Source organism: Podarcis tiliguerta (assembly GCF_965153285.1).
Source record: "Podarcis tiliguerta genome assembly, chromosome: 8".
Lineage (NCBI taxonomy): Eukaryota > Metazoa > Chordata > Lepidosauria > Squamata > Lacertidae > Podarcis > Podarcis tiliguerta.
In genome coordinates this window covers 13,222,818-13,247,798 of record NC_139541.1, presented here as the reverse complement: position 1 = coordinate 13,247,798, position 24,981 = coordinate 13,222,818, and the positions used below count along the sequence as shown (strand labels likewise).

General features: G+C 48.0%; 1 protein-coding gene across 14 annotated transcripts in view; it reads left to right on the top strand.

Moving 5' to 3' along the window:
* The window catches only part of UBR4 (ubiquitin protein ligase E3 component n-recognin 4), a 154,373-nt gene that overhangs the window by 8,807 nt on the left and 120,585 nt on the right, over nt 1-24,981 (top strand). For all 14 annotated transcript variants that reach the window (XM_083453526.1, XM_083453529.1, XM_083453531.1 and 11 more), the window contains exons 2-27: nt 1,491-1,588; nt 1,852-1,955; nt 3,309-3,438; nt 3,784-3,920; nt 4,412-4,514; nt 4,981-5,122; nt 5,321-5,445; nt 6,525-6,649; nt 6,825-6,884; nt 7,944-8,134; nt 8,252-8,351; nt 8,446-8,583; nt 9,023-9,137; nt 9,645-9,832; nt 10,542-10,701; nt 11,833-11,921; nt 13,229-13,398; nt 14,299-14,581; nt 14,797-14,929; nt 16,313-16,392; nt 17,645-17,773; nt 19,091-19,273; nt 20,582-20,704; nt 21,714-21,943; nt 23,712-23,836; nt 24,098-24,195. In XM_083453526.1, the coding sequence (XP_083309652.1) occupies nt 1,491-1,588; nt 1,852-1,955; nt 3,309-3,438; nt 3,784-3,920; nt 4,412-4,514; nt 4,981-5,122; nt 5,321-5,445; nt 6,525-6,649; nt 6,825-6,884; nt 7,944-8,134; nt 8,252-8,351; nt 8,446-8,583; nt 9,023-9,137; nt 9,645-9,832; nt 10,542-10,701; nt 11,833-11,921; nt 13,229-13,398; nt 14,299-14,581; nt 14,797-14,929; nt 16,313-16,392; nt 17,645-17,773; nt 19,091-19,273; nt 20,582-20,704; nt 21,714-21,943; nt 23,712-23,836; nt 24,098-24,195 (3,559 nt within the window). The remainder of the gene's footprint in view (nt 1-1,490; nt 1,589-1,851; nt 1,956-3,308; nt 3,439-3,783; nt 3,921-4,411; nt 4,515-4,980; nt 5,123-5,320; nt 5,446-6,524; nt 6,650-6,824; nt 6,885-7,943; nt 8,135-8,251; nt 8,352-8,445; nt 8,584-9,022; nt 9,138-9,644; nt 9,833-10,541; nt 10,702-11,832; nt 11,922-13,228; nt 13,399-14,298; nt 14,582-14,796; nt 14,930-16,312; nt 16,393-17,644; nt 17,774-19,090; nt 19,274-20,581; nt 20,705-21,713; nt 21,944-23,711; nt 23,837-24,097; nt 24,196-24,981) is intronic.

Genomic DNA, 24,981 nt, shown 5'->3' with positions numbered 1-24,981 from the left:
GTTTTTATGTTGATGTGATAGTTATACTTTTGAGAATGCGCTGTTGTTGTATTTACACTGTTAGATTTTTTATGTGTGAATCGATCCAGTTGTTACTCTTGTTGCAACAATTACATTACCCCCCCCCAAAAAAAACCCAACCCCTCAATTTTTTCGGAAAGCACATTCTTGTTGATATTGGGTTGGATTCAGGATAAGTAGATTTGCTAGTAGTTCCACTGTTGAGGGCAGTAATGTTTCTGAATCTGCTTCTTTGGCTATCCCTCATAGCAGAGTAAGATTGTCTTCCATGAACACGGTCTTAACAGTGAGTCTGTAAGTGACGGTGGAGACCAATTCTGGATCCACACGTTTTTCCACAGTGGGGACATAGGTTTCCGGGTGGGAGTTGATCACAACGGGGGTTTGCCAAGCATGCCTTCCTCTTAGCACACTTCTCCTTTTCGTCCTAAATTCGAGCATCTTCATAGTTCATGACACTTTGGGTAAAGGCTGTCCTCCAGTTGGAGCGCTCGCAGGCCAGTGTTTCCCAGTTGTTAGTGTTTATCCGACATTTTTAAAGATTTGCCTTAAGAGAGTCTTTAAACCCTCTTGTTGACCACCAGCATTATGCTTTCCATTTTTAAGTTTGGAATGGAGCAGTTCCTTTGGAAGACAGGCATCCGAACAACATGACCAGTCCAACGAAGTTGATGTTGAAAAATAATTGCTTCGAAACTGGTGATCACTGCTTTTTCCAGTACACTGGCATTAGTTCACATCCCAAGTGATGTGTAACATTTTTTGGAGGCTCTGAAAAATTTCTAAATACCAGACACTGAGCTGGTTTCTGAATACCAGTTGCTGGAAACCACAGGAGGGGAGACAGTGCTCTTGTGCTCAGGTCCTGTTTGCAAGTTTCCCTTGGGGGCATCTGTTTGGCCATAGTGAGAACAGGCTGCTCGACTAGATGGACCACTGGCCTTACCCAGCAGGCTCTTCATACGTCCTTATGGATACAACCTGTAATCTTTAACATACTCTATGCATATGGTCATGGGACGCGGGTGGCGCTGTGGGTAAAAGCCTCAGCGCCTAGGACTTGCCGATTGCATGGTCGGTGGTTCGAATCCCCGTGGCGGGGTGAGCTTCTGTCGTTCGGTCCCAGCTCCTGCCCACCTAGCAGTTCGAAAGCACAATTAAGTGCAAGTAGATAAATAGGTACCGCTTTCTAGCAGGAAGGTAAACGGCGTTCCGTGTGCTGCTCTGGTGCAGGTTCGCCGGAGCAGCTTCGTCACGCTGGCCACGTGACCCGGAAGTGTCTGCGGACAGCGCTGGCTCCCGGCCTCTAGAGTGAGATGAGCGCACAACCCTAGAGTTTGTCAAGACTGGCCTATATGGGCAGGGGTACCTTTACCTTTTATGCATATGGTCAAAGTTCAGGGCAGTCCCCGAGAGCATAGAAATAACTGGTTCATAATCCACTCTCTGTCTTCTTTCTCTCTCCGCAGTGAGTCTGAAATCTTGCACCATGACAAACAGTATGAACCTTTCTACTCGTCCTTTGTCGCCCTTGCGACGCACTACATCACCACAGTGTGTGGACTGGGTGAGTGTCCAGAGTGTGAGTTTTGATGTTCTGCTTGAGCCATCATGCCTTCTCTCCTTGTTCTTACCAACAGATGTCTCTTTTCCTTGATGGCTTGTAATTTATAAGGCAAACAGGGGGCTAGACAGGGAAGGGGAGGTTTGCAAACCAGAAATGAACTTCCAAGGTGGGGAGACAGATCAGCAAATGGTAAATCGGTTTCTGAGGTTTCTTTGTAGGGAACTAACGCCCCTTTGAGTGATCTGACATCTTTGGCTTTTTAGTACCTAGAAATCAGCTGCAGTCTGTGGCAGCTGCCTGCAAAGTCCTGATTGAATTTTCCCTGCTGCGACTTGAAAACCCAGATGAGGCTTGTGCCGTTTCACAGGTGAGAGGCCTTTTTCATAGTGTATGAGAATGTGTGTATGCATGGGTATAGTTTAATAGTAGAGCCTATGGTATGCATCCAGAAGTTTCCAAGGCTTGACTTAAACCAGGGGTACAGAGCTTCTATGCTCCCTTGCCTGCCCTGAATGTTGCTGGACTCGCAGCTCCCATCATCCTCAACCATCAGCCCTAGCCAGTATGGTAAGTAGTCTGGGATGGTGAGAGTTGCAGTCCAAAGCACCTGGAGGGCATCAAGTTGGCAAAGGCTGGTCCAGAGGAACACCTTGTCCACCAACCCCTTTGCATGCTGCATCTCAGCAGCCCAGAAGGAAGGCTCACCAATACGTGAACTGGGATTTTATTTAACGGGAGTTGCCAGGCATTGAACTGTTGGGGAAGGCTGGGGTAGAGAATATATGGGATTAGATGGTCCTGTTTCCTTACAGGGTAGAAAGTATTGCATATTGCAGCATGCCACAGAGTGCGTGCAGATTAGACCACACAGGTGGAATCACTGGAAAGACGCAAAGAGTGCTTTGCAAGGTTTAATAACAACTGCTCAAATGTACATCTTACAGTCATCCCTTCTGCACAGTGTCTGTAAACATCCACTCATTACACACAGAGTAAGGTACATACGGCACATTATATACCGTTCACAACTGCTGGTATATGCAATGTGTTAAAAAAAAAAAGAAACACTGTAATCACCTTATTCGGCTAATTATAATGACTTATCAGCACCTGCTACACAGCTGCAAAAACTAGGTCAGGATCTGCACCCTGGCTTTTAAAGTAATACACATCCTGTTGAACAATATTGAACCCCAATATTTAAACAAGATGTTCAACAGAAAGCTTGAAAGCCTTGCAAACGGCAGCATGATGACAGTCTTACATTTTTGGCATACAGAAAGATAGCCTTGATGACGTGGGTACCGCTAGGTCCATTTTCACTTATTCATCTTGTTTTTATTATTGCTTGTAAGCCGCTCTGAGCCCGGCCTTGGCTGGGGAGGGCAGGGTATAAATAAAAATTTATTATTATTATTATTATTATTATTATTATTATTATTATTATTATTACCTGTTAAGTTAAACTTGTGTTACGCCAGATGAATGTGTCTGTCATGGTTGCCTACTTTGTATTGCTTTTAAAATGCATTTTCTGTTGTTTTCTGTGCTGTTTTTATTATATTGTGTACGTCACCTTGAGATATATGTGGGAGATAATTAATAAATAATAGTAATAACCAGGGTACCATAAAAATTCTGCTACCCGTGTTTACTGAAGTACCACCAAAGCATGTCCTCACATCTGCCTTCACCTTTGAAGTTGGCTCTTTCTCTTTAGAAACACCTGATCCTGCTGATCAAGGGCCTGTGTACTGGCTGCAGCCGCCTTGACAGAACCGAAATCATCACATTCACAGCGATGATGAAGTCAGCCAAACTACCCCAGACAGTGAAGACCCTCTCTGATGGTGAGAACTGTGGTATGGTGGAGCAGGTTAGAGTGTTGGACAGTGACCTGTGAGGCTAGGGTTCAAATCCCCACTCAGCCACGTTACGCTGCATTAAGCTCTCTTGGCCATTTCTCATCCTTGCCTACCTTGCAAGGTTGTTGTGAGGATAAATCAGTTAGGGGCAGAGAGAAGCCTGAATGGTATCTTGAGCTCCTTGGAGGACAGGTGGGATATTAAATGAAATAAATAGGTAAACTTTGTTGTGAGCTCTCTAGTGCTGAATGTGACCAGACGATCACATTCAGCCTTTCTGTTCCTGAAGCAAGGGCTGAATTAATGTGTTTTCCTCTCTCCCTTCTGCAGTGGAGGATCAGAAAGAGCTGGCATCTCCAGTCAGCCCCGAACTGCGACAGAAGGAAGTGCAAATGAACTTCCTCAACCAGCTGACGTCTGTCTTTAATCCCAGAGTGGCAACCTCTCCAATCCTGCCACAGACTCAGGTGTGTATGGAAGCCTGGAGACTCCCTCTGTCCAGTGACAACAGTTCAAGTGAAAGGAGCTGGGGAAGAACTACAGCTTAGTGGTAGGGCACCTGCTATGCTTGCAGAAAGTGCTCGATTCACTCCCTGGTAGCATCCCTTGGTAGGGCTGGAAAAGACCGCTGGAGGGCCGCTGCCAGTCATTGGAGACAGGACTGAGCCAGTGGTCTGATTCAGTACAAGATAGCTTCCTATGTCTTCAGGCAGTGGTTCTCAAACTTTCCTCCTTGCAAGCCGCTTGAAAATTGCTGAAGGTTCTTGGCACACCGTTCTGCCAACTGCAATGTGCTGTGCTAGGTTTTGTCTGATTTTTTATTGTGTTTTCATTGCTTCTTTTATTTCCTGTATTTCCATTGCATAGAATTCAAATCGTAATACACTAAGATACAAAAGCACTATGTAAATGTGGAGCGGCACCATGGCTGGTGCCCATTTCTCCTTTTTCTCCTCAGGGGGAAGGTGAAAGTGACGACCAGGCGTCCACGGACCAAGCCTCTGCAGCCAAGACGAAGAGCATATTCATTGCTCAGAACGTGGCCAGCTTGCAAGAACTTGGTAGGGAAAGGATGCCTACAACTGCTATCACTTGTTTTCAAGCGAGCAATCTTAAAAGAAAGGAGGGGGGGGAGTAGGAAGTTGGGTTTCCCTAGCTGTATAACATTTCCATCGGCTGAGGCTGACTATTGTTGAACACCAGTTGCTAGAGGGTGGGCAGGGAAAGGGTTATTGCCTTCACACCCTACTAGTATTCCTCCTGAAGCTTTCTGATTGGGCACTGTGGGAAGAAACAGGAGGCAGGACGAGATGGATGGCGGGATGGCTCAGTTGATAGAGAATGAGACTCTTAATCACAGGTTCATGGGTTTGAGCCCCACTTTGGGTAAAAGATTCCTGTATTGCAGGAGGTGGAACTAGATGAGCCTTGTGGTCCCTTCCAACTCTACATTTCTATGAAAAGGAATTGGTCTGATCCAGCAGGGCTCTCTTTTTTTGTCACACTGCTTGCCTTTCTTCTTAACAGGTGGCTCTGAGAAGCTGCTGCGGGTCTGCCTGAACCTCCCTTACTTCCTGCGCTACATAAACCGCTTCCAGGATGCTGTGTCCGCTAATTCCTTTTTCATCATGCCAGCCACCGTAGCCGATGCCACTGCAGTTCGTAACGGGTAAAGAGAGCTCCCCTTTTTATGTTCTCTCCCCCCCCCCCCACCTTCCAGTCTATCACCCAGTCTGGGTTGGACGTTGCCAGATGGCCCTGGCTTACATCTGTTCAGTGCTGGGTTTCAGCACCAGCGGGCCACTGATTTCCCTGCCTTGGTGAATCCCAAGCTACCCTTCCAATGCTGTCCACCTTCTTTCTGCAGGTTCCATTCGCTGGTGATTGACGTGACCATGGCCTTGGATACTCTCTCCCTCCCTGTTCTGGAGCCTCTTACTCCCACAAGGCTGCAGGACGTCACTGTTCTGGCTCTTAGCTGCCTCTATGCAGGTGAGCACTTGCCTGACAGTAACATAATGAAACTGAACTTGGCACATACAGTGGTGCCCCACAAGACGAATGCCTCGCAAGACGAAAAACCCGCTAGACGAAAGGGTTTTCCATTTTTCAATGCGCTTCGCAGGACGAATTTCTCTATGGGCTTGCTTTGCAAGACGAAAATGTCTTGCGATTCTTGCGAATTTTTTTCGCTCCCCACCCCCTTTTTCTAAGGCACTAAGCTGCTAATAGCCTTTTAGCAGCTAATCCGCTAATCCCTTAAGCCTTTAATAGCCGCTAAACCGCTAATAGTGCTAATCCGCTAATAGGGTTGCTTTGCAAGACGAAAAAACTGCTAGACGAAGAGACTCCCGGAACGGATTCTTTTCGTCTTGCGAGGCACCACTGTATTGTCATTCTGATCTCAGAGTGAAAGGATGGACCTCTTCCTCTTGTCGGCTCTCCTTATGCCCCTCCTGTTCCAATTAAGTTTCCCCTTTGTTGAATTTTAGATTGCAAGCTTCTCTGGGCATGGGCCTACCCTCTTCTGCTTTGTCATGTGATGTGCACGTCAAATGGCGTTGCATCAACCGAATAGTAACAATGGATTGTACCTACTTAGTTCTACTCGGAGTAGACTCATTGAGTTTACCAAACATGATTGGGTTGATTAGTTTCATAGGGTAGGTATAACAATCCATTTAAATTAGTGGATGTGACTAACAGTTCCACTGCATCTATGCCAGCCTCATATCCTCCAGGTGTTTTGGACCACAAGTCGCAGCAGGGGCTGATGGGAGTTGTAGTCCAAAGCCTCCGGAGGGCAGTGGGCTGCTGAAGGCTGGTTTGTGCCGAGTCTAGTTTTGTTGAATACAACCCGGTTACGGTGCCTACCTGGTTTGTGCTTTGGAAACTTGTCTGTCAGTAGGAACTCTATAGAGAAGTACTGACAGTTAAAAAGAGGTTTCCTCAATTTGCGATTGGGGACACTTCTTCTTGCCCCCCTGCCCAGACTTACTATGGGATGTAGCTTACAGCGCTAGGCGAGGCTCTGCCTGACATCGAGATCCTCTCTTTCTCTCTCCACCCAGGTGTGAGTGTTGCGACCTGCATGGCCATCCTCCATGTAGGCAGCACCCAGCAGGTCCGAACTGGGTCCACAAGTTCAAAAGAAGAAGACTACGAAAATGATGCAGCCACCATTGTGCAGAAATGTGTAAGTGGGGTGGCTGGATGCTATGGGGAATCCTTCTTTGTGTGTGTCCACAAGAGAAGATACGGTGCTGAATTTGCAACTCAAAGGGGTTTTTTTGTGTTTTGTATGCATGCATGTATAAATGGCAGCTTTTCATATAAGTCCTGAAATCTCTTGTTTCCATCTATGTCTGCAGCTTGAAATCTACGATATGATTGGGCAGGCCATCAGCAACTCACGCCGTGCAGGTGGGGAGGTAAGGGCGATAACCTCCAAGCAGAACTCCTTTGTCTTGGCAACTTTGCCCCATATGGAAGGGATGGAATGAAACGTTATTTGTTTTTTCTGCAAGGTTTATTTGTAGGCACTTGATTGTAATAAGGCCTCAAAGCAGTTTATCAAAAGTAGTTGTAGTTTGTTTTTTATAAAACTTATTAGTTGCTTTTTGAAAAAATAACTCAAAGCAACTTACAATAAGTAACCTACATCAAAACCAGTGAAAAACATAACGGGGGGGGGGGGGAATCTTAAAACACATTCAGATTTTTAAAAAGCAGGATTAAAACATCCCACCCCACCCACTGAAAGAAAAGAGTGAAACAAAATAAGTATCATTTAAAAAGTAGTTTAAAACTATTACTTAAAACTGTAAAAAATACAGTGGTGCCTCGCAAGACGAAAAGAATCCGTTCCGTGAGTCTCTTCGTCTAGCGGTTTTTTGTCTTGCGAAGCAAGCCCATTAGCGGATTAGCGCTATTAGCGGTTTAGTGGCTATTAGCGGCTATTAAAGGCTTAAGGGATTAGCGGATTAGCTGCTAAAAGGCTATTAGCAGCTTAGTGCCTTAGAAAAAGGGGGTGGGGAGCGGAAAAAAACCCCAGGAATCGCAAGACAATTTCGTCTTGCAAAGCAAGCCCATAGAGAAATTCGTCCTGCGAAGCACCTCCAAAACGGAAAACCCTTTCGTCTAGCGGGTTTTCCGTCTTGCGAGGCATTCGTCTTGCGGGGCACCACTGTAATTAAAATGAATGATAAGCTGAAAACCAGAATAAAGCAACATTCTGCAAGTCTGGGTAGGCTTTGCCCAAACAAAAATGGTTTGAAAGCAGTACAGTGAAAGCACACGCCTAGTGTCAACAGGCAGGGAGTTCCGAAGTGTAGGTGCTGCTACACTAAAATATTGATTTCTTACAAACGTGGAATGAATATTGTGTGGCATCTGTAACAGTGCTCGTTTTGCAGATCAATGTGGTTGTGGAGTTAAACATGGGTTTGTATGTGTTCTCACTCTTTCCCCCCTCTTTCTTGGGATGGCAGCACTACCAGAACTTCCAGCTGCTTGGCGCCTGGTGTCTGCTGAACAGCCTGTTTCTCATCTTGAACCTCAGCCCCACAGCCCTGGCTGATAAGGGGAAGGAGAAAGATCCCCTGGCTGCCCTCCGGGTACGGGACATCATTGCTCGTTCCAAAGAGGGAGTGGGATCTCCCAAACTGGGGCCTGGAAAAGGGTAAGTTTGGTATCAGTCAAGAGAGTAACGTCAGGGACTCCCCCCCCCCCCCTTCCTGTATCTTAGATGGAAAAGCTCTTGGGTTCTTAAAATGCTTCCTTTTTCTCTTCTCCATAGGCACCAGGGTTTTGGTGTCCTGTCTGTTGTCCTTGCCAACCATGCCATTAAGCTGCTCACTTCCCTCTTCCAAGACCTGCAAGTTGAAGCTCTTCACAAGGTGAGAGAGAGAGACAACTCGGATCAGGGTTCTGATGGGTTTTTTGCTTTCCGAACATGACAAAATAACACAGCTTTGACCCTCCGCCCTCCAGGGCTGGGAGACCGATGGCCCCCCGGCTGTGCTGAACATCATGGCCCAGAGCACATCGATCCAGCGAATCCAGCGGTTGATCGACTCCGTGCCCCTCACCAACTTGCTCCTGACTTTGCTGTCGACCTCGTACAGAAAGGTATTTACGGGCCCCTTGGGCTTCCTTCAAACTGGAGGTCTAGAAACTCGCTCGATTTTTTTTTACATCATTTGTAAAAGTCATCTTTTACAGTGTGGTGTAGTGGTTAAGAGCAGTGGACTCATAATCTGGTGAACCGGGTTCGCATCTCCGCTCCTCCACATTCAGCTGCTGGGTGACCTTGGGCCAGTCACACTTCTCTGAAGTCTCTCAGCCCCACTCACCTCACAGAGTGTTTGTTGTGGGGGAGGAAGGGAAAGGAGATTGTTAGCCGCTTTGAGACTCCTTAGGGTAGTGATAAAGCGGGATATCAAATCCAACCCCCCCCCCCCCCATCTTTGAAATCTAAGCTTTCAAGAGCTAAGCTTTGCAGAAAGCAGCTGACCTGGTCTGGTCTTTCTCCTCCTTCCCACCCCACCCGGCTGACCCAAACTTTCAGGCTTGTGTTCTTCAGCGGCAACGAAAGGGCTCCATGAGCAGCGACGTGAGCGCTTCCACAGACTCCAACACTTACTATGAGGACGATTTCAGCAGCACCGAAGACAGCAGCCAGGGTGCGTGCAAAACAGGGGAGGCCTGGGGATTTGTGTTTCATGGTGGCAGCAATAGACGCGGTAAAGGTAAAGGTACCCCTGCCCGTATGGGCCAGTCTTGACAGACTCTAGGGTTGTGCACCCATCTCACTCAAGAGGCTGGGGGCCAGCGCTGTCCAGAGACACTTCCGGGTTACGTGGCCAGCGTGACATCGCTGCTCTGGCGAGCCAGAGCCGCACACGGAAACGCCGTTTACCTTCCCGCTAGTAAGCAGTCCCTATTTATCTACTTGCACCCGGGGGTGCTTTTGAACTGCTAGGTTGGCAGGTGCTGGGACCGAACAACGGGAGCGCACCCCGCTGCAGGGATTCGAACCGCCGACCTTTCGATCGGCAAGCCCTAGGCGCTGAGGCTTTTACCCACAGCGCCACCCGCATCCCAATAGACACAGTAGAGGATCCTTAATTGTATGTTACGCTCTTGTCTCTTAAACAATCTCTGTGTTTACTTTGGGTTTTTTTCCCTAGATGACGACAGCGAGCCCATCCTCGGGCAGTGGTTTGAGGAGACCATTTCTCCCAGCAAAGAGAAAGTGGCCCCTCCTCCGCCACCCCCGCCCCCACCCCTGGAGAGCTCCCCTCGAGTGAAGAGCCCCAACAAGCAGGCCGCCGGAGAAAACGGGAACATCTTGGCCAGTCGCAAAGATCCAGAACTGGTGTGTGGTGGGAACTTCCTAGGGTTGTGTCCAGCTGGTTTTGCTCAGAGTAGACCCATTGAAATCAGTGGCACATAGTTGAACCATGAGACTCATCCCCACAAGAGGCAGGGATGGCACCACCTTGGATAGATTCACGGAGGACCCAAAGATTATTCTGTTTCTTTGTTTTGAGACAAGTATACACAAACACTCACACCGGATACTGCAATTTGCAGTATGAAAGGTGCCCTTTACACAATGACTTTCAATAAGGAGTACATAGGGCAGGGAGGTGTGTATGGGGTCGGGGGGGGGGACAGTACTGATGACCATATTCAATACCTGTTGGCCTTTGGAAGCAAAAAACCCTGGGCCTTAATTTTTTAACACAAAAAGTGAATTTTTGGGATGTGACTGGGATTTGTGGGAAAGCACAGCTGATTACCATATTGGCCTGAATATAAGCCTCACTTTCCCCCACAATTCTGACTGTGAAAAGTTAAAGTGTGGCTTATATTCGCGACCATTTGAATACACGACCCTGTATGCAGCCAGGAGCCGTGAGGAATGGAGAGGAGCTTTTATTCCCCCCCCCCCCCCGCCTCTCCAATTTTAAAGGTGTGGTTTATATTCGGGCCAATACGGTATTATCCTCCTGGTTCCGTTCCAGTTTCTGTTTGGCTCATGCATCAATCTCTCCTGTCTCCTCTTTTCCTTTGGCTTCTAGTTCTTAAACCTGGCCTCCAATATCCTGAACTTTGTGACTTCCTCCATGCTGGACTCCAGGAATAATTTCATCCGCAACTACCTGAGCGTCTCGCTGACAGAGCAGCACATGGCCACGCTGGCCTGCATCATCAAGGAAGTGGACAAGGACGGGATCAAAGGTTGGGGTGCAAGCCCTTTCTCTACCCCCTGCCATTCTAGTCTAGTGTCTTTGCTTGAGACCCTGGAGGGGAAATTGAGCTAAGGCAACCTTAGGCCTTCACAGTCCTGCTTTGCATCCTCCTTGAATGGTTTTTTTCCTGGCTGGAATGTCTACTTGAGCTCTGATGATGTTTCTGGCTTGCCTGGACGGAAGGTAGAGGGGTGTGTGTGTGTAAAAACTAGCCATCTCCAGCAAAGTAAAATTTACCTTCATTGCCCCACCCATTTTTGCCTCTGGCCCCGCCCACCACTGGCATGTGCCCCCCCCCCCAGAAAGTTACCCGGAGGGGAATGTGGCCCTTGGGTTGAATAAAAGGTTTCCCCACCCCTGAACTCGATGGATCACTGGTCTTGACATGGTCCAGCCAGCTTCATATTTTCATAGGGCATGTCCCTAGCTGTCTCTGAACCTGGCAGATGTGATTTGATTATTGTAAGGGCAGAATTGTACACAAGCAGGAGACTTGCAGCTGCCCCTGGCAGTGGCAGCCCCGCGTCTCCTCTACTGCTGGAGAAAGAGGGACACAGAGGGGGTGGCCATCTTTGGTGGCGTCTTTCGTCACTTAAAAGTTCTGGCTGAAGATCAAAGATGGACAAGTGTACAGTGGTGCCCCACAAGACGAATGCCTCGCAAGACGGAAAACCCGCTAGACGTAAGGGTTTTCCGTTTTGGAGGTGCTTCGCAGGACGAATTTGCTATGGGCTTGCTTTGCAAGACAAAAATGTCTTGCGATTCCTGGGGGTTTTTTTCCGATCCCCACCCGCTTTTTCTAAGGCACTAAGCTGCTAATAGCCTTTTAGCAGCTAATCCGCTAATCCCTTAAGCCTTTAATAGCCGCTAAACCGCTAATAGCGCTAGTCCGCTAATCCGCTAATGGGCTTGCTTCGCAAGACGAAGAAACCACTAGACGAAGAGACTCACGGAACGGATTCTTTTCGTCTTGCGAGGCACCCCTGTAATTGTAAGCAAAGTGCAGCCTTCTGACACCACCTCAACCAAGAGGTTCCGTTTAGCTATGTCGGGTTTCTGTTTATTTTGTGTGAAGTGGTGGGATCCTGGGATAACCAGCTGACTCTGCCCTTTGTCATAGGTACCACAGAGGAGGAGGAATTTGCTGCTGCACTGTACCACTTCAACCACTCCTTGGTGACCTCGGACCTCCAGTCCCCCACTTTGCAAGTGAGTCTTGCATTGCTTGTGCGGTTAGTAATAAGAAGGACCTAGAGGGCCCCCCACCTCTTAGGAAAGCCAGGGCCAGCAGTTTAGAAATTAGCATGGGGGAATGGTGGGGTGGTGTTAATGTCTGAAAATTTGATGGCCAAGTTGAATCTAGAACAGAGTTGTGGAGCCATCTGTGGTCTTCCGGGAACCACTGGACTCCAGCACACAGCAGCTAGCATGGTCCAGTGGTCAAGGACAATGATAGAAGCTCAGTTGTATTGCATCTCCATTGCATGCAGAAGGTTACAGGTGCAATCCACAGCATCTTACAGATGCCATATAACACTCATTCCGTATTTGTAAGAACTGGGTCTTTTAGCATGGCAGCACCTACGTTTTGGAACTCACTGTTTCTTGATACTAGGCAGCTGCCTTCACCATACTCTTTTTGGCCCCTCCTAGAAACATTCTTGTTTAGACAAGCTTATCCAGTTGTTTAGAAAGCTGATGTGAGTTTTTAAAATCTGTTTTTAGGTCATTGTCATTTTAACTTTCTATAGTGTTAAACTATTGTTAGTTTTTCTTACTGATAGCTTGATTGTGTTACCTTTTTTGTAAACTGCTTTGAGGGTGGTGGTGGTGGTTGTTGTTGTTTGTTTTTAACAATTGAGGAGTGTATAAATTTTATGAAGTAAATAATAAAAAACAACAACCCTGGAGAGCCACTGTTGATCAGTACAGTGGTGCCCCGCAAGATGAATGCCTCGCAAGACGGAAAACCCGCTAGACGAAAGGGTTTTCCGTTTTGGAGGTGCTTCGCAAAACGAATTTGCTATGGGCTTGCTTCGCAAGACGAAAATGTCTTGCGATTCCTGGGGTTTTTTTTCCCCTCCCAGCCTTTTTCCCAAGTCCCTAAGCCGCTTAACAGCTGTTTGCTAAGCCGCTGAACAGCTGATCTAAGCCGCTTATCAGCTGATCTAAGCCGCTAATCCCTTTTAGGCTAATGCCTTTTAGCAGCTAATCCGCTAATCCCTTAAGCCTTTAATAGCCGCTAATAACCGCTAATAGCGCTAATCCGCTAATGGGCTTGCTTCGCAAGACGAAAAAAACCGCAAGACGAAGAGACTCGCGGAACGGATTCTTTTCGTCTTGCGAGGCACCACTGTATAGTCAACACTGAGCTAGATGGTCTGGCTCAGTAAAAGGGAGCTTCATACATCCTCCAAATTGGACCTCCGTGCTGATAATGGAGTCCCCTTTAGCAGCAATTGTTTAGATTTTATTGAAGGACTTCATGCAGGCACTTATTTCCCCCTTCTTGCCAGAGCACTCTCCTGCAGCAGCTGGGCGTGGCCCCTTTCTCCGAAGGCCCCTGGCCCCTTTACATCCACCCCCAGAGCTTGTCTGTCCTCTCTCGGCTCCTCCTCATCTGGCAGCACAAAGCGAGCACCCAAGGAGACCCTGACGTGCCCGAATGCCTGAAGGTTTGGGAGAGGTGAGCATGGGGGTAAAGGCGGCTAGCTCAGAGATGAAGGTGATGGACTATATGGAATTGGCGGAAATGACCGGCAGAATCCGAGACCAGGGAGAGGAGTTGGTGGAAGAAGTTTGGAAGAAGTTTAAAGACTATCTACAGAAATATTGTAAAATTAATGAATATTAGAATGATGTTGGATTGAGGTTAAGGGGTTTTTAGTAATAACGTCATGAAGGAATATGCAAAAACGGATTGTTAACGGGTGAAAATTTAAAGTTATAATAAGATCAAAGATAAGGATAAAGGTAAAGAGGGAAAGGATTTGCTGAATAAATAAATTGAACTGGAATACAAAGAGGGGAGGTGTGGGGAGGTCCGGGAAACAAGCAAATGCAAGATAAGTCATGAAAGATTGAACTGTTTTTAATTGTTATTTATTTATTTATTTATTTGTAATGTTTTGAAAATCTTAATAAAATATTATATATATATATATATATATATATATATATATATATATATATATATATATATATAAAAGAGCATGGGGGTAAAGGAGAGCTGTAGTCAAGGCCTTGCTGAATAAGAAACAACAGGTCTCATCAACTAGCATCTTCACCGGGATAATCCTCAACTTCCTCCCATGCCGCTGTGTCCCTTATATATGTTAAGATTGGAGTCCTACTTGTTAAAACACATTGGTAGACCTTAAAGTCCCTGCTTGGTAGTTCCACCGCCCTCAGACATTCGGGGGGGGGGTGGCATTCCAGGGGAGGGCAGCCCCAAAGCGATGGACTCTTCCGAAGTCAGGACCTTCCTTGTATAGCTTTTGTCCTTTGCCAGAGTTGTACCTGGTGCTGTTGAGCTCCTTGCTTTGCTGTGACCCGTTCCCTGCTTCTTCCCTTCCCCCCTTGGCAGGTTTGTGGGCACCCTGAAGCAGAATGCCATGCAGGGGACGCTCCCCGGCGACACCGAGGACCTGAACGTCGAGCACCTCCAGCTGCTCCTGCTGATCTTCCACAGCTTCTCCGAGAAAGGCCGCCGGTCGGTCTTGACTCTCTGCATCCAGACCATCCTGGAGCTGATGGCCAACCTGGATTCGCAGCTGAGCTGCGTCCCTCTTCTCCTGGCCCGCCTCCTCTTGGTCTTCGACTACCTGCTTCACCAATATTCAAAGGTTCCGGTGTACCTGTTCGAACAGGTGAGCCCTGTGGATGGGTGTTGCTCTGCTGCTGGGTGCTGCAGTCCTCAGGCCAGGGATTCTTTAACTGCGATTCCTGCATTGTGGCACGCGGGTTGGGCTAGATGACCGTTGGGCGTCCCTTCCAGCTCTATAGTTCTGTGATGAGCAGTCAACCAAACTGACGTTGTTCTTTGCTCCCCTCACATCTGTCCTCCCTCTGCTTGCCTTTTTAGGTGCAATACAACTTGCTCACCCCACCCATTGTTTGGGCTGGCGGGTCCCAGGATGGCAGTCGGCGAACCTCTTCTCCCCTCTACCACGGGTTCAAGGAAGTGGAAGAGAACTGGGCCAAGCACTGCTCATCAGGTGGGTCTCTTGAGTAAGCTGGTGGAGGTATGGTTTCCCTCGATGGTTAAAGGTAAAGGTAAAGGTACCCCTGCCCGTACGGGCCAGTCTTGACAGACTCTAGGGTTGTGCGCCTATCTCACTCAAGAGGCCGGGGGCCAGCGCTGTCCGGAGACACTTCCGGGTCACGTGGCCAGTGTGACGAAGCTGCTCTGGCGAGCCAGAGCTGCACACGGAAACGCCGTTTACCTTCCCGCTAGTAAGCGGTCCCTATTTATCTACTTGCCCCTGGGGGTGCTTTCGAACTGCTAGGTTGGCAGGCGCTGGGACCGAGCAACGGGAGAGCATCCCGCCGCGGGGATTCGAACCGCCGACCTTTCGATCGGCAAGCCCTAGGCGCTGAGGCTTTTACCCACAGCGCCACCCGCATCCCCCTCGATGGTTAGTGGCATTCAAAGAGTTCCAAGCTTATTTTAGGACTTTTCAAAATGCAGCAAATCTTCATAGAATCATAGAGTTGGAAGAGACCACAAGGGCCATCGAGTCCAACCCCCTGCCAAGCGGGAAACACCATCAGAGCACTCCTGACATATGGTTGTCAAGCCTCTGCTTACAGACCTCCAAAGAAGGAGACTCCACCACACTCCTTGGCAGCAAATTCCACTATCGAACAGCTCTTACTGTCAGGAAGTTCTTCCTAATGTTTAGGTGGAATCTTCTTTCTTGTAGTTTGGATCCATTGCTCCGTGTCCGCTTCTCTGGAGCAGCAGAAAGCAACCTTTCTCCCTCCTCTAAGTGACATCCTTTTATATATTTGAACATGGCTATCTCATATCACCCCTTAACCTCCTCTTCTCCAGGCTAAACATGCCCAGCTCCCTTAGCCGTTCCTCATAAGGCATCGTTTCCAGGCCTTATGTGTATCCAGAGGACTAGTTGCAAACAAGCAATACCATGTTTCGTGAAATCTATCCACCTCACGAGTTTTTCCTAAACATGAACAATCTAAGGGTTTTTTGTTTTAATTCACCGTGGTGATGGAGCTGATGAGTGTATCTTCTCTTCTCTTCAGCTGAAAAGCCTCCACATGAGTGGCTTTAAATACAATCAGTTTACAATCTTAAAAAAACAACCCACATGGGGAAAGGGGGCAGGCAAGAAAGGAACTTGGGCCACCATTTTTTAAGCAGTTGTTTTGATAAAGATCAGCTAGCCCAGTTCAGGAGGTGCCTGGTGGAGCTGAGCTTTGGCAAAGCTGACAGTGAGCCCTGCTTCCCATCTCCTATTGAGGCATTTGAAAGCCTAGCTGTCCTGGTTTCAAAGATCACTTACATCTGTGTTTCTGTGTTCCCTTGGAGGCAACTTAAAATAACCCGGTCCTTTGAATTGTTTTGTTTCTGCCAGATGCAGCCCCCCAACCCAGGTTCTACTGCATTCTCTCACCGGAAGCACCCGAGGACGATCTGAACCGCCTTGATAACACGGTAACTATAAGCATCTCCCACCCCGTAGGACTTGAATTTTGCTACAATGGGCAAGGCTTCCATGGTGATGTCCACCAGTGTTTGGCAGCTGGCTTGGGACCATCTGCGGGCCCCCGTTGATCATTGCACGTACAACGTACGAGACCTAAAGCTGTGTTCCCCAAACTTAGAATAACTGTTTTTTCTCTTTTGAGGGTGTGGTCTTAACCCATGTGCCCCAGTGCCCTCTGTCTGCATGCAGAGGATTGCAAGGCCAGCTGGCTAGTCCCAGCTGGGTTGTCTCCTTCCAGCTGTCCCGCTGCAAAGACCCATTGGCCTCTGCTCTGACGTACGTCAGCGACCCAGGCTTCAAAACCAGGGCACACTATGTCAGCAGAGCGAACTGCACACACAGAATAGGCTTGAGGCTTGTGGAAGCATACTACAACTACGGATTTATTAATCATAAATCAGGACAAAGAAACAAGTCGTCTCTCTCTTTGTATTTCAGAGAGACAGAGTCAAAAGCAAAAGCTACACAGTGGTACCTCAGGTTACATACGCTTCAGGTTACATACGCTTCAGGTTACAGACTCCGCTAACCCAGAAATAGTGCTTCAGGTTAAGAGCTTTGCTTCAGGATGAGAACAGAAATCGTGCTCCGGCAGTGTGGTGGCAGCGGGAGACCCCCATTAGCTAAAGTGGTGCTTCAGGTTAAGTACAGTTTCAGATTAAGAACGGACCTCTGGAACGAATTAAGTACTTAACCTGAGGTATGACTGTAAACATAATGGATGTTCCCAGCAAGCTGTGCTGGAATGTAAACAGACATGTGACACGCAACAGTTCCATGTCTGCTCCTTAAGGTGGAATGGAATATTCCCAACACCCTCTTCCCTATAAAAAAGCATTATTCAGAACAGTGTTTTGCACAATCTGCTAAGGAAGATAATAACACAATAAAATTCAAAACATTTACAGTTAATTAACAGTTAATTGCACATTTATTCAAAATCCAGTTCATTTAATTAATTCAACAAATAACTTGATCCATCAATATCAGCTTTTCAAAGTCTTTTTATACCTCCTGTGCCTCACTGCCTCCCCCTTGCCTCTCAGCTCTCCCCATTTCCTCCTCTGGGAACTGCTGACCTAAAGGAAGGCATTTTTCTTGTGGGGACGAACTTGTACTTTTAGCAGATCCTCTGAACCAGAGTGGTGAGTGGAGCAAAGCCATAGGGAAAGAGTTTGGACTCCTCTGCTTCTCTTTCAGGTGTGCGAGGTCTTGTTTGCGAAGGCCACAAAATACGATGACCTGTACTCAGCCCTCACCTCGCTGCTGGCTGCTGGCTCCCAGTTCGACACCCTCCGAAGAAAGGAGAACAAAAATGTCACCGCACTGGTAAGGGCGTCTCTGGCTCCTGAGCCAGACTTTGATGTGGCTGTTCTTCTGCTGCCGTCTCCAGATAAACTTGAATTTGTTACACTGGATGAATCTGGCAGGGAGCTCAGCTGCCGATCTGTCCTCTGAGTCTCTTGGCAGTGGTGGTTCATCTTTTGCACTGTGCAGCTTACAGGTGGGGCAGGCGGCAGCAATGTGGCTCAGTTGTGGGAGCTAGTGCGGCAATAAGCAAAGGTGGTCTTGCGTAGACAGTAGAGCCCTGTTTGAGACTGGTCATTGAACTGGCATGATGATGTGAGCCATCCTCACAGAAGGTTCTGGGTTCCCTCATTTGCCCAAGACATGAGATTTGTATGAGAGGGAAGGGTCATATACTATGGCTGCACATGTGTTCTGCTTGCAGAAAGTTTCTGGTTCAATCCCTGGCATTTCCGGAAGGTAGGGTTGGGAGAGACCTCTGCCTGTGAAACTTTGTAGAATCGCTGGCAGTTAGTATAGGCAAGGATGTTCTTGGCTGGACCGATGGGCCGACTCAATAGAAGGATGCTTCCTATGTCCCTCTGCAGGGCTTGCTATATCGATTAGGCTTAGAATCATAGAATCATAGAGTTGGAAGAGACCACAAGGGTCATCGAGTCCAACCCCATGCCGAGCAGGAAACACCATCAGGGCACTCCTGACATATGGTTGTCAAGCCTCTGCTTAAAGACCTCCAAAGAAGGAGACTCCACCACACTCCTTGGCAGCAAATTCCACTGTCGAACAGCTCTTACTGTCAGGAAGTTCTTCCTAATGTTTAGGTGGAATCTTCTTTCTTGTAGTTTGGATCCATTGCTCCGTGTCCGCTTCTCTGGAGCAGCAGAAAACAACCTTTCTCCCTCCTCTATGTGACATCCTTTTATATATTTGAACATTGCTATCATATCACCCCTTAACCTCCTCTTCTCCAGGCTAAACATGCCCAGCACCCTTAGCCGTTCCTCATAAGGCATCGTTTCCAGGCCTTTGACCATTTTGGTTGCCCTCCTCTGGACACGTTCCAGTTTGTCAGTGTCCTTCTTGAACTGTGGTGCCCAGAACTGGACACAGTACTCCAGGTGAGGTCTGACCAGAGCAGAATACAGTGGCACTATTACTTCCCTTGATCTAGATGCTATACTGCTATTGATGCAGCCCAGAATTGCATTGGCTTTTTTAGCTGCCGCGTCACACTGCTTCCTTGCCTTTGGCTTCCCTTTCAGTTTTAGTCCCTGAGGGTTGGACAGCTGTAACAGAACTGCAGCTGGCTAATTCTGTCTTGCTTCTTCTTTTGCTCAGGAGGCCTGTGCGCTTCAATACTACTTCTTGATCCTCTGGCGGATCCTGGGGATCTTGCCACCCTCCAAGAACTACATGAACCAGCTGGCGATGAACAGCCCTGAGATGAGCGAGTGTGACATCCTGCACACCTTGCGCTGGTCTTCCCGCCTGCGTATCCCCACCTACGTCAGCTGGATCAAGGTAGCTGCTCCGCTTGGCCTGAGAACTTCTGGTTTTGTAGGTCGTCTAGATGGAATCATCCCCATTTATCCCTGCTTGTCCACATCCAGTGATCCACTGTGTAGCATTGTTTTAATGGTTGTGTTCGCCACGTATTGCATTTTCCTTTCATTGTAAGTCTTTGAGACTTTTTTGGTTTATTGGAGTTGACACATATAAATAAATACAGCTAAACCATGGTTTGGGGACGCGGGTGGCGCTGTGGGTAAAACCACAGCGCCTAGGGCTTGCCGATCGTATGGTCGGCGGTTCGAATCCCCGCAGCGGGGTGAGCTCCCGTCTTTCGGTCCCAGCTGCTGCCCAGCTAGCAGTTCGAAAGCACCCCTAAGTGCAAGTAGATAAATAGGTACCGCTTTATAGCGGGAAGGTAAACGGCGTTCCGTGTGCTGCACTGGTGCCAGCTCGCCGGAGCAGCTTCGTCATGCTGGCCACGTGACCTGGAAGTGTCTCCGGACAGCGCTGGCCCCTGGCCTCTTAAGTGAGATAGGCACACAACCCTAGAGTCGGACACAACTGGCCCGTACGGGCAGGGGTACCTTTACCTTTACCCTAAACCATGGTTTACTGTTACACCAAGGCAGACTTGTACTTCCCTCCTGCAAGTGAGCTGTAAGAAGTCCTACTTTAGGATTGTGTACAGCTTAGCTGTTATCTCCAAAGTCAGAACTGTCATTAATTATAACTATGGTTTGCTGAAACAAGGCAGCTAAATAAACCATGGTTAGAAATAGGCTCCCAGCCTATAGCCTCTCAGAGTGGCTGGGGCAACCCATTCAGATGGGCGGGGTATAAATAAATTGTTGTTGTTGTTTTGGCAAACTGTAGTTAAGATTAGCCACAGCTTGTTGGATTTTGGTTGTTTCCTCAAGCTGCTGTTAAACAACAGCTAGTCAGTTACAAAACAATATTCTCCCTCCCCCAGCAACAGGATGAACACCTAAAATAGCCACTCCCCCCATACATGGGCAAAAAATATATTTCCCTGGTGCTTAAAAGTTGACAATGTTGGCACCAGCCAATCTTACATGTGGGAGACTGTTCCAGAGATGGAACAATAATAACACAATAATGCTTAAGCGTTTTGGTCAAACACAGCCACTCTCTGTTCTCATGTGCTGCTGAGACCCCGGAAGCTACCTGTTTGATTCACCATGGCGTGCACTTTTCATGAAATTACCTTTCAGCGTAAGAGATGCTTTAGGCCTGTTGCACTGAGGTCTCTTTCCCTCAGTGTATTATATCTTTTTGTTTTCTCCTCCTTTCGCTTAGGATCACCTTGTTAAGCAGGGCATGAAATCTGAACACGCCACTTCTCTCGTTGAGCTGACCTCGGTCAAGTGCAGCTGCGTGAAGTACGACGTGGAAATAGCAGAGGAGTACTTTGCCAGACAGGTGTGTGTTGAGGTGCATAGAACTAGTGGCAGCAGCTGAGTTTTTGTTACCTGCTCTGATGCAGTGCAGAGGGTAGTGAGAGGACTTAGATACACAAGAACGTATTGAGCATCCTGGATCAGTGCAATGGCCTGTGTATCCCAGCCTCATAGTGGCCAACCAGGTGCCTGTAGCAAACTTGCAAACAGGACCCAAGCGCAAGAGCACTTTTGCCCTCTGTGGTTTTCCAGCAGCATCCAGCTGTGGAGGCAGAACATAGCCACCATTCTAGGAGCCACTGATAACCATATCCTCTCTCGTTAATTGGTCCAATCCAAGCCAGTGTGGTGTAGTGGTTAAGAGCGGTAGTCTCGTAATCTGGGGAACCGGGTTCGCGTCTCCGCTCCTCCACATGCAGCTTCTGGGTGACCTTGGGCCAGTCACACTTCTCTGAAGTCTCTCAGCCCCACTCACCTCACAGAGTGTTTGTTGTGGGGGAGGAAGGGAAAGGAGAATGTTAGCTGCTTTGAGACTCCTTAAAGGGAGTAAAAGGCGGGATATCAAATCCAAACTCTTCTTCTTCTTCTTCTTCTTTTTTTAAAGCCATCCAAGTTGGCAGCCATCTCTGCTTCCTATGGGAGGGAGTTCTATTGTTTAACTATGCACTGGGTTAACAAGTCCTTTTGTCTGTCCTGAATCTTCCATGGAGGGTAACAATAATAATAGAACGACCTGGCAATATCCAGATGTTTCAGACATCTTTTTGAATAAAACTTGCCCAGCACAGCTGTTGGCACCCAGTTAGCAAAGACCAAGTTAGAATGTGACCCAGATTCCTGATCCTATCTTTCCTGTGAAACTCATTTGGGTGATTTCAGGCAAGTCTCTCTTAACCTAACGTGCTATTGCAGGGTTCTATTTTGAGAATAAAACAAGTTGGCTCCATTCAAGCCACCCTAAGCCTGCTAGGAGGGAAGGTTTGGGATCCAAAAGTTCCCAGTAAAAATAACTGCTGCCATTCTTTCCAAAGATCTCCTCGTTCTGTGGGATCGACTGCACCACCATCCTTAGGCTGCACGAGATCCCCAGCTTGCAGTCGATTTATACCCTGGACGCCGCCATTTCCAAGGTCCAGGTCTCCCTTGATGAGCACTTCTCCAAGCTGGCCGCTGAGACCGACCCCCACAAGTCGTCTGAGATCACGAAGAACTTGCTCCCGGCTACCTTGCAGCTGATCGACACCTATGCCACCTTCACCAGGTAAGTGGGCTGCACCGTATTCCTGGAAGGGTTGCATACCTCGGCCCAGTATACCTGAAGGAGCGTCTCCACCCCTATCGTTCTGCCTGGATACTGAGGTCCAGCGCCGACAGCCTTCTGGCGGTTCCCTCATTGTGAGAAGCAAAGCTACAGGGAACCAGGCAGAGGGCCTTCTCGGTAGTGGCACCCGCCCTGTGGAACGCCCTCCCACCAGATGTCAAAGAGATAAACAACTACCTGACATTTAGAAGACATCTGAAGGCAGTCCTCTTCAGGGAAGTTTTTAATGTGTGACATTTTAATGTACAGTGGTGCCTCGCAAGACGAAAAGAAACCGTTCCGTGAGTCTCTTCGTCTAGCGGTTTTTTCGTCTTGCGAAGCAAGCCCATTAGTGGATTAGTGCTATTAGCGGTTTAGCGGCTATTAGCAGCTATTAAAGGCTTAAGGGATTAGCGGATTAGCTGCTAAAAGGCTATTAGCTGCTTAGTGCCTTAGAAAAAGGGGGTGGGGAGCGAAAAAAAATCGCAGCAACTCGCAAGACATTTTCGTCTTGCGAAGCAAGCCCATAGGAAATTCGTCCTGCGAAGCACCTCCAAAACGGAAAACCCTTTCGTCTAGCGGGTTTTCCGTCTTGCGAGGCATTCGTCTTGCCGGGCACCACTGTATTTTTAAACTTTGTTGGAAGCTGCCCAGAGTGGCTGGGGAGACCCAGCCAGATGGGCGGGGTATGTATGTATGTATGTATGTATGTATGTATGTATGTATGTATAAATAAATAAATAAATAAATAAATAAATGGTAGTCTTAGAACAGGGGTTCTCCAACTTGGGTCGCCAGCTGGTTTTGGACTACAGTTCCCATCATCCCTGATCACTGGTCCCACTAGCTAGGGATGATTGGAGTTGTAGTTCAAAAACAGCTAGAGATCCAAGTTGGGGAAAACCTGCCTTAGAACATAAGAAGAGCCCTGCCTAATCGGCCCAAGGGCCCATCTACTCCAGCAACCTGTTCTCACAACAGCTAACCAGATGCCCATTAAGGGAAGCCCTTAAGGAAGTCCTGAATGCAGCAACCCACTCTTCACACCTGTGATTCCCAGCAGCTGGTATTCAGTAGTGTTACTGCCTCCAACAGTGGAGATGGACCATATCATTAGCCTTCATTTCATTTTTCATTTCACTTTTAATTTGTTTACCGCCTTTCTATATCGATACACGCGAGGCAGTTTACAAACCATAGACAAAAGTACAATTCGCAACAAAAAGCACATATCCTATGCCACTCTGATCCAGTGCAAATAAGTCATAATAAAAATATGACTTTAAAATAAGCAACTTACATCAAATAAAGTTATGTTCAACGATTTAGAATAAATCGTTTAGAATAAGATATTGCACTATAAAATTAACCCTTGGAATATCAGCAAATAACAGCGAAACAAAAATTCACTTTCAGCTATTACAGGAAATAATTACTAGACGATAATCAACAGCAAAGTCATAATACATAAAAGACAATGTTAAAAGATTGAACTCCTCCATGAATTTATCCGATCCTGTCTTAAAACCATCCAAGTTGGAGGTCATCATTGCCTCTTGTGGGAGGGAGTTCCACAGTTTGACTATGCCTGCTCTGAATCGTCCAGCTTTCAGCTTCTCCAGGTGGCCTGGAGTTCTAAGCATTTTGAGAGAGGGAGATATCTTTTTCAGAGACCCCCAAAAGTCCGAATCGGGAACTCCCAACCTCCCTTCCCCTCTCCCTGGTGCAGGTCTTACTTACTGCAGAGCCTCTCGGAAGAAGGCGCTTCTGAGAACAAGCCCACAGAGGAGAAGCTACAGGGCTACGCAGCCGTCCTGGCTATCGGCTCCAGCCGATGCAAATCCAACACTTTAGGTAAGCTGTTTCTTGCCCTCTTTCTCTGGTGTGGCTTCACTGCTGTGATTGCATTCCCAGATGATGTTACTGCTCCTCCGTACGTAGAGCACATGCATTCAAAATGTCCTGGATTCAATCTCCAGCATCTTCGCTTGGTTGGGGGAGGGGGCGAGCGGGCAGCTGAGCTTGGAGCCTCTCCAACTCCATGAAGTTCCTGGGTGGAGTTTGACTTCGTGCCCTGAAAGCGTGTCTCTTGTTTGCCGGTCTTCTGTGGAGCAGGGCCAGCCCTTGTCCAGAACTTGCCTTCAGCTGTGCAGTCTTTGTGCGAATCATGGAACAACATCCACACCAACGAATTCCCAAACATTGGCTCATGGGTAAGTCCAGTTTTATAAATATTATTATTATTGTTTATTTTCTGGCTGCAGTGGCAAAGGGCTAAGTATTCCGCCCCCCCATTTGCTACCCACGATGGGATGAGCTCCTGTTGCTCGATCCCTGCTCCTGCCAACCTAGCAGCTCGAAAGCACATCAAAGTGCAAGGAGATAAATAGGTACCGCTCTGGTGGGAAGGTAAACTGCGTTTCCGTGCGCTGCTCTGGTTCGCCAGAAGCGGCTTAGTCCTGCTGGCCACATGACCCGGAAGCTGTACGCCGGCTCCCTCGGCCAATAAAGCGAGATGAGCGCCACAACCCCAGAGTCGGCCACGACTGGACCTAACGGTCAGGGCTCCCTTTACCTTTATATACTGCCTTTTCCTCTAAGGAGCTCCAAGTGGTGTATACAGGTCTCCCCTTCCCCATTTCATCCTCACAACAGGTAGGTCGCTGAGAGATGGTGACTGGCCCAAGGTCACCCAGTGAGCTTCATGGCAGAGAGGTGATTTGAACCCTGGTCTCTCAGGTCCCAGTCCGACGATAACAACTCGGTTGTTAGGAAAAGGAAGCAGCTCACACTGGCTGCTTCACCTTCTCATATTTCCCTCTCCTTCCTTTTCCCCATTCAGTGGACCTTTGCAGTGGTGAGCTCTCTCCTCTCTGCCCACTAGATGGCAGGCTCATCTGCTGGTTTAATCTCCTCTTCTGCTTAACACTGTTGGGATACTGCGGGGGAGATGGGGGCATTTGGCAGGCCCCCAGCTGGCTCCAGCCACCGGCCGGCAG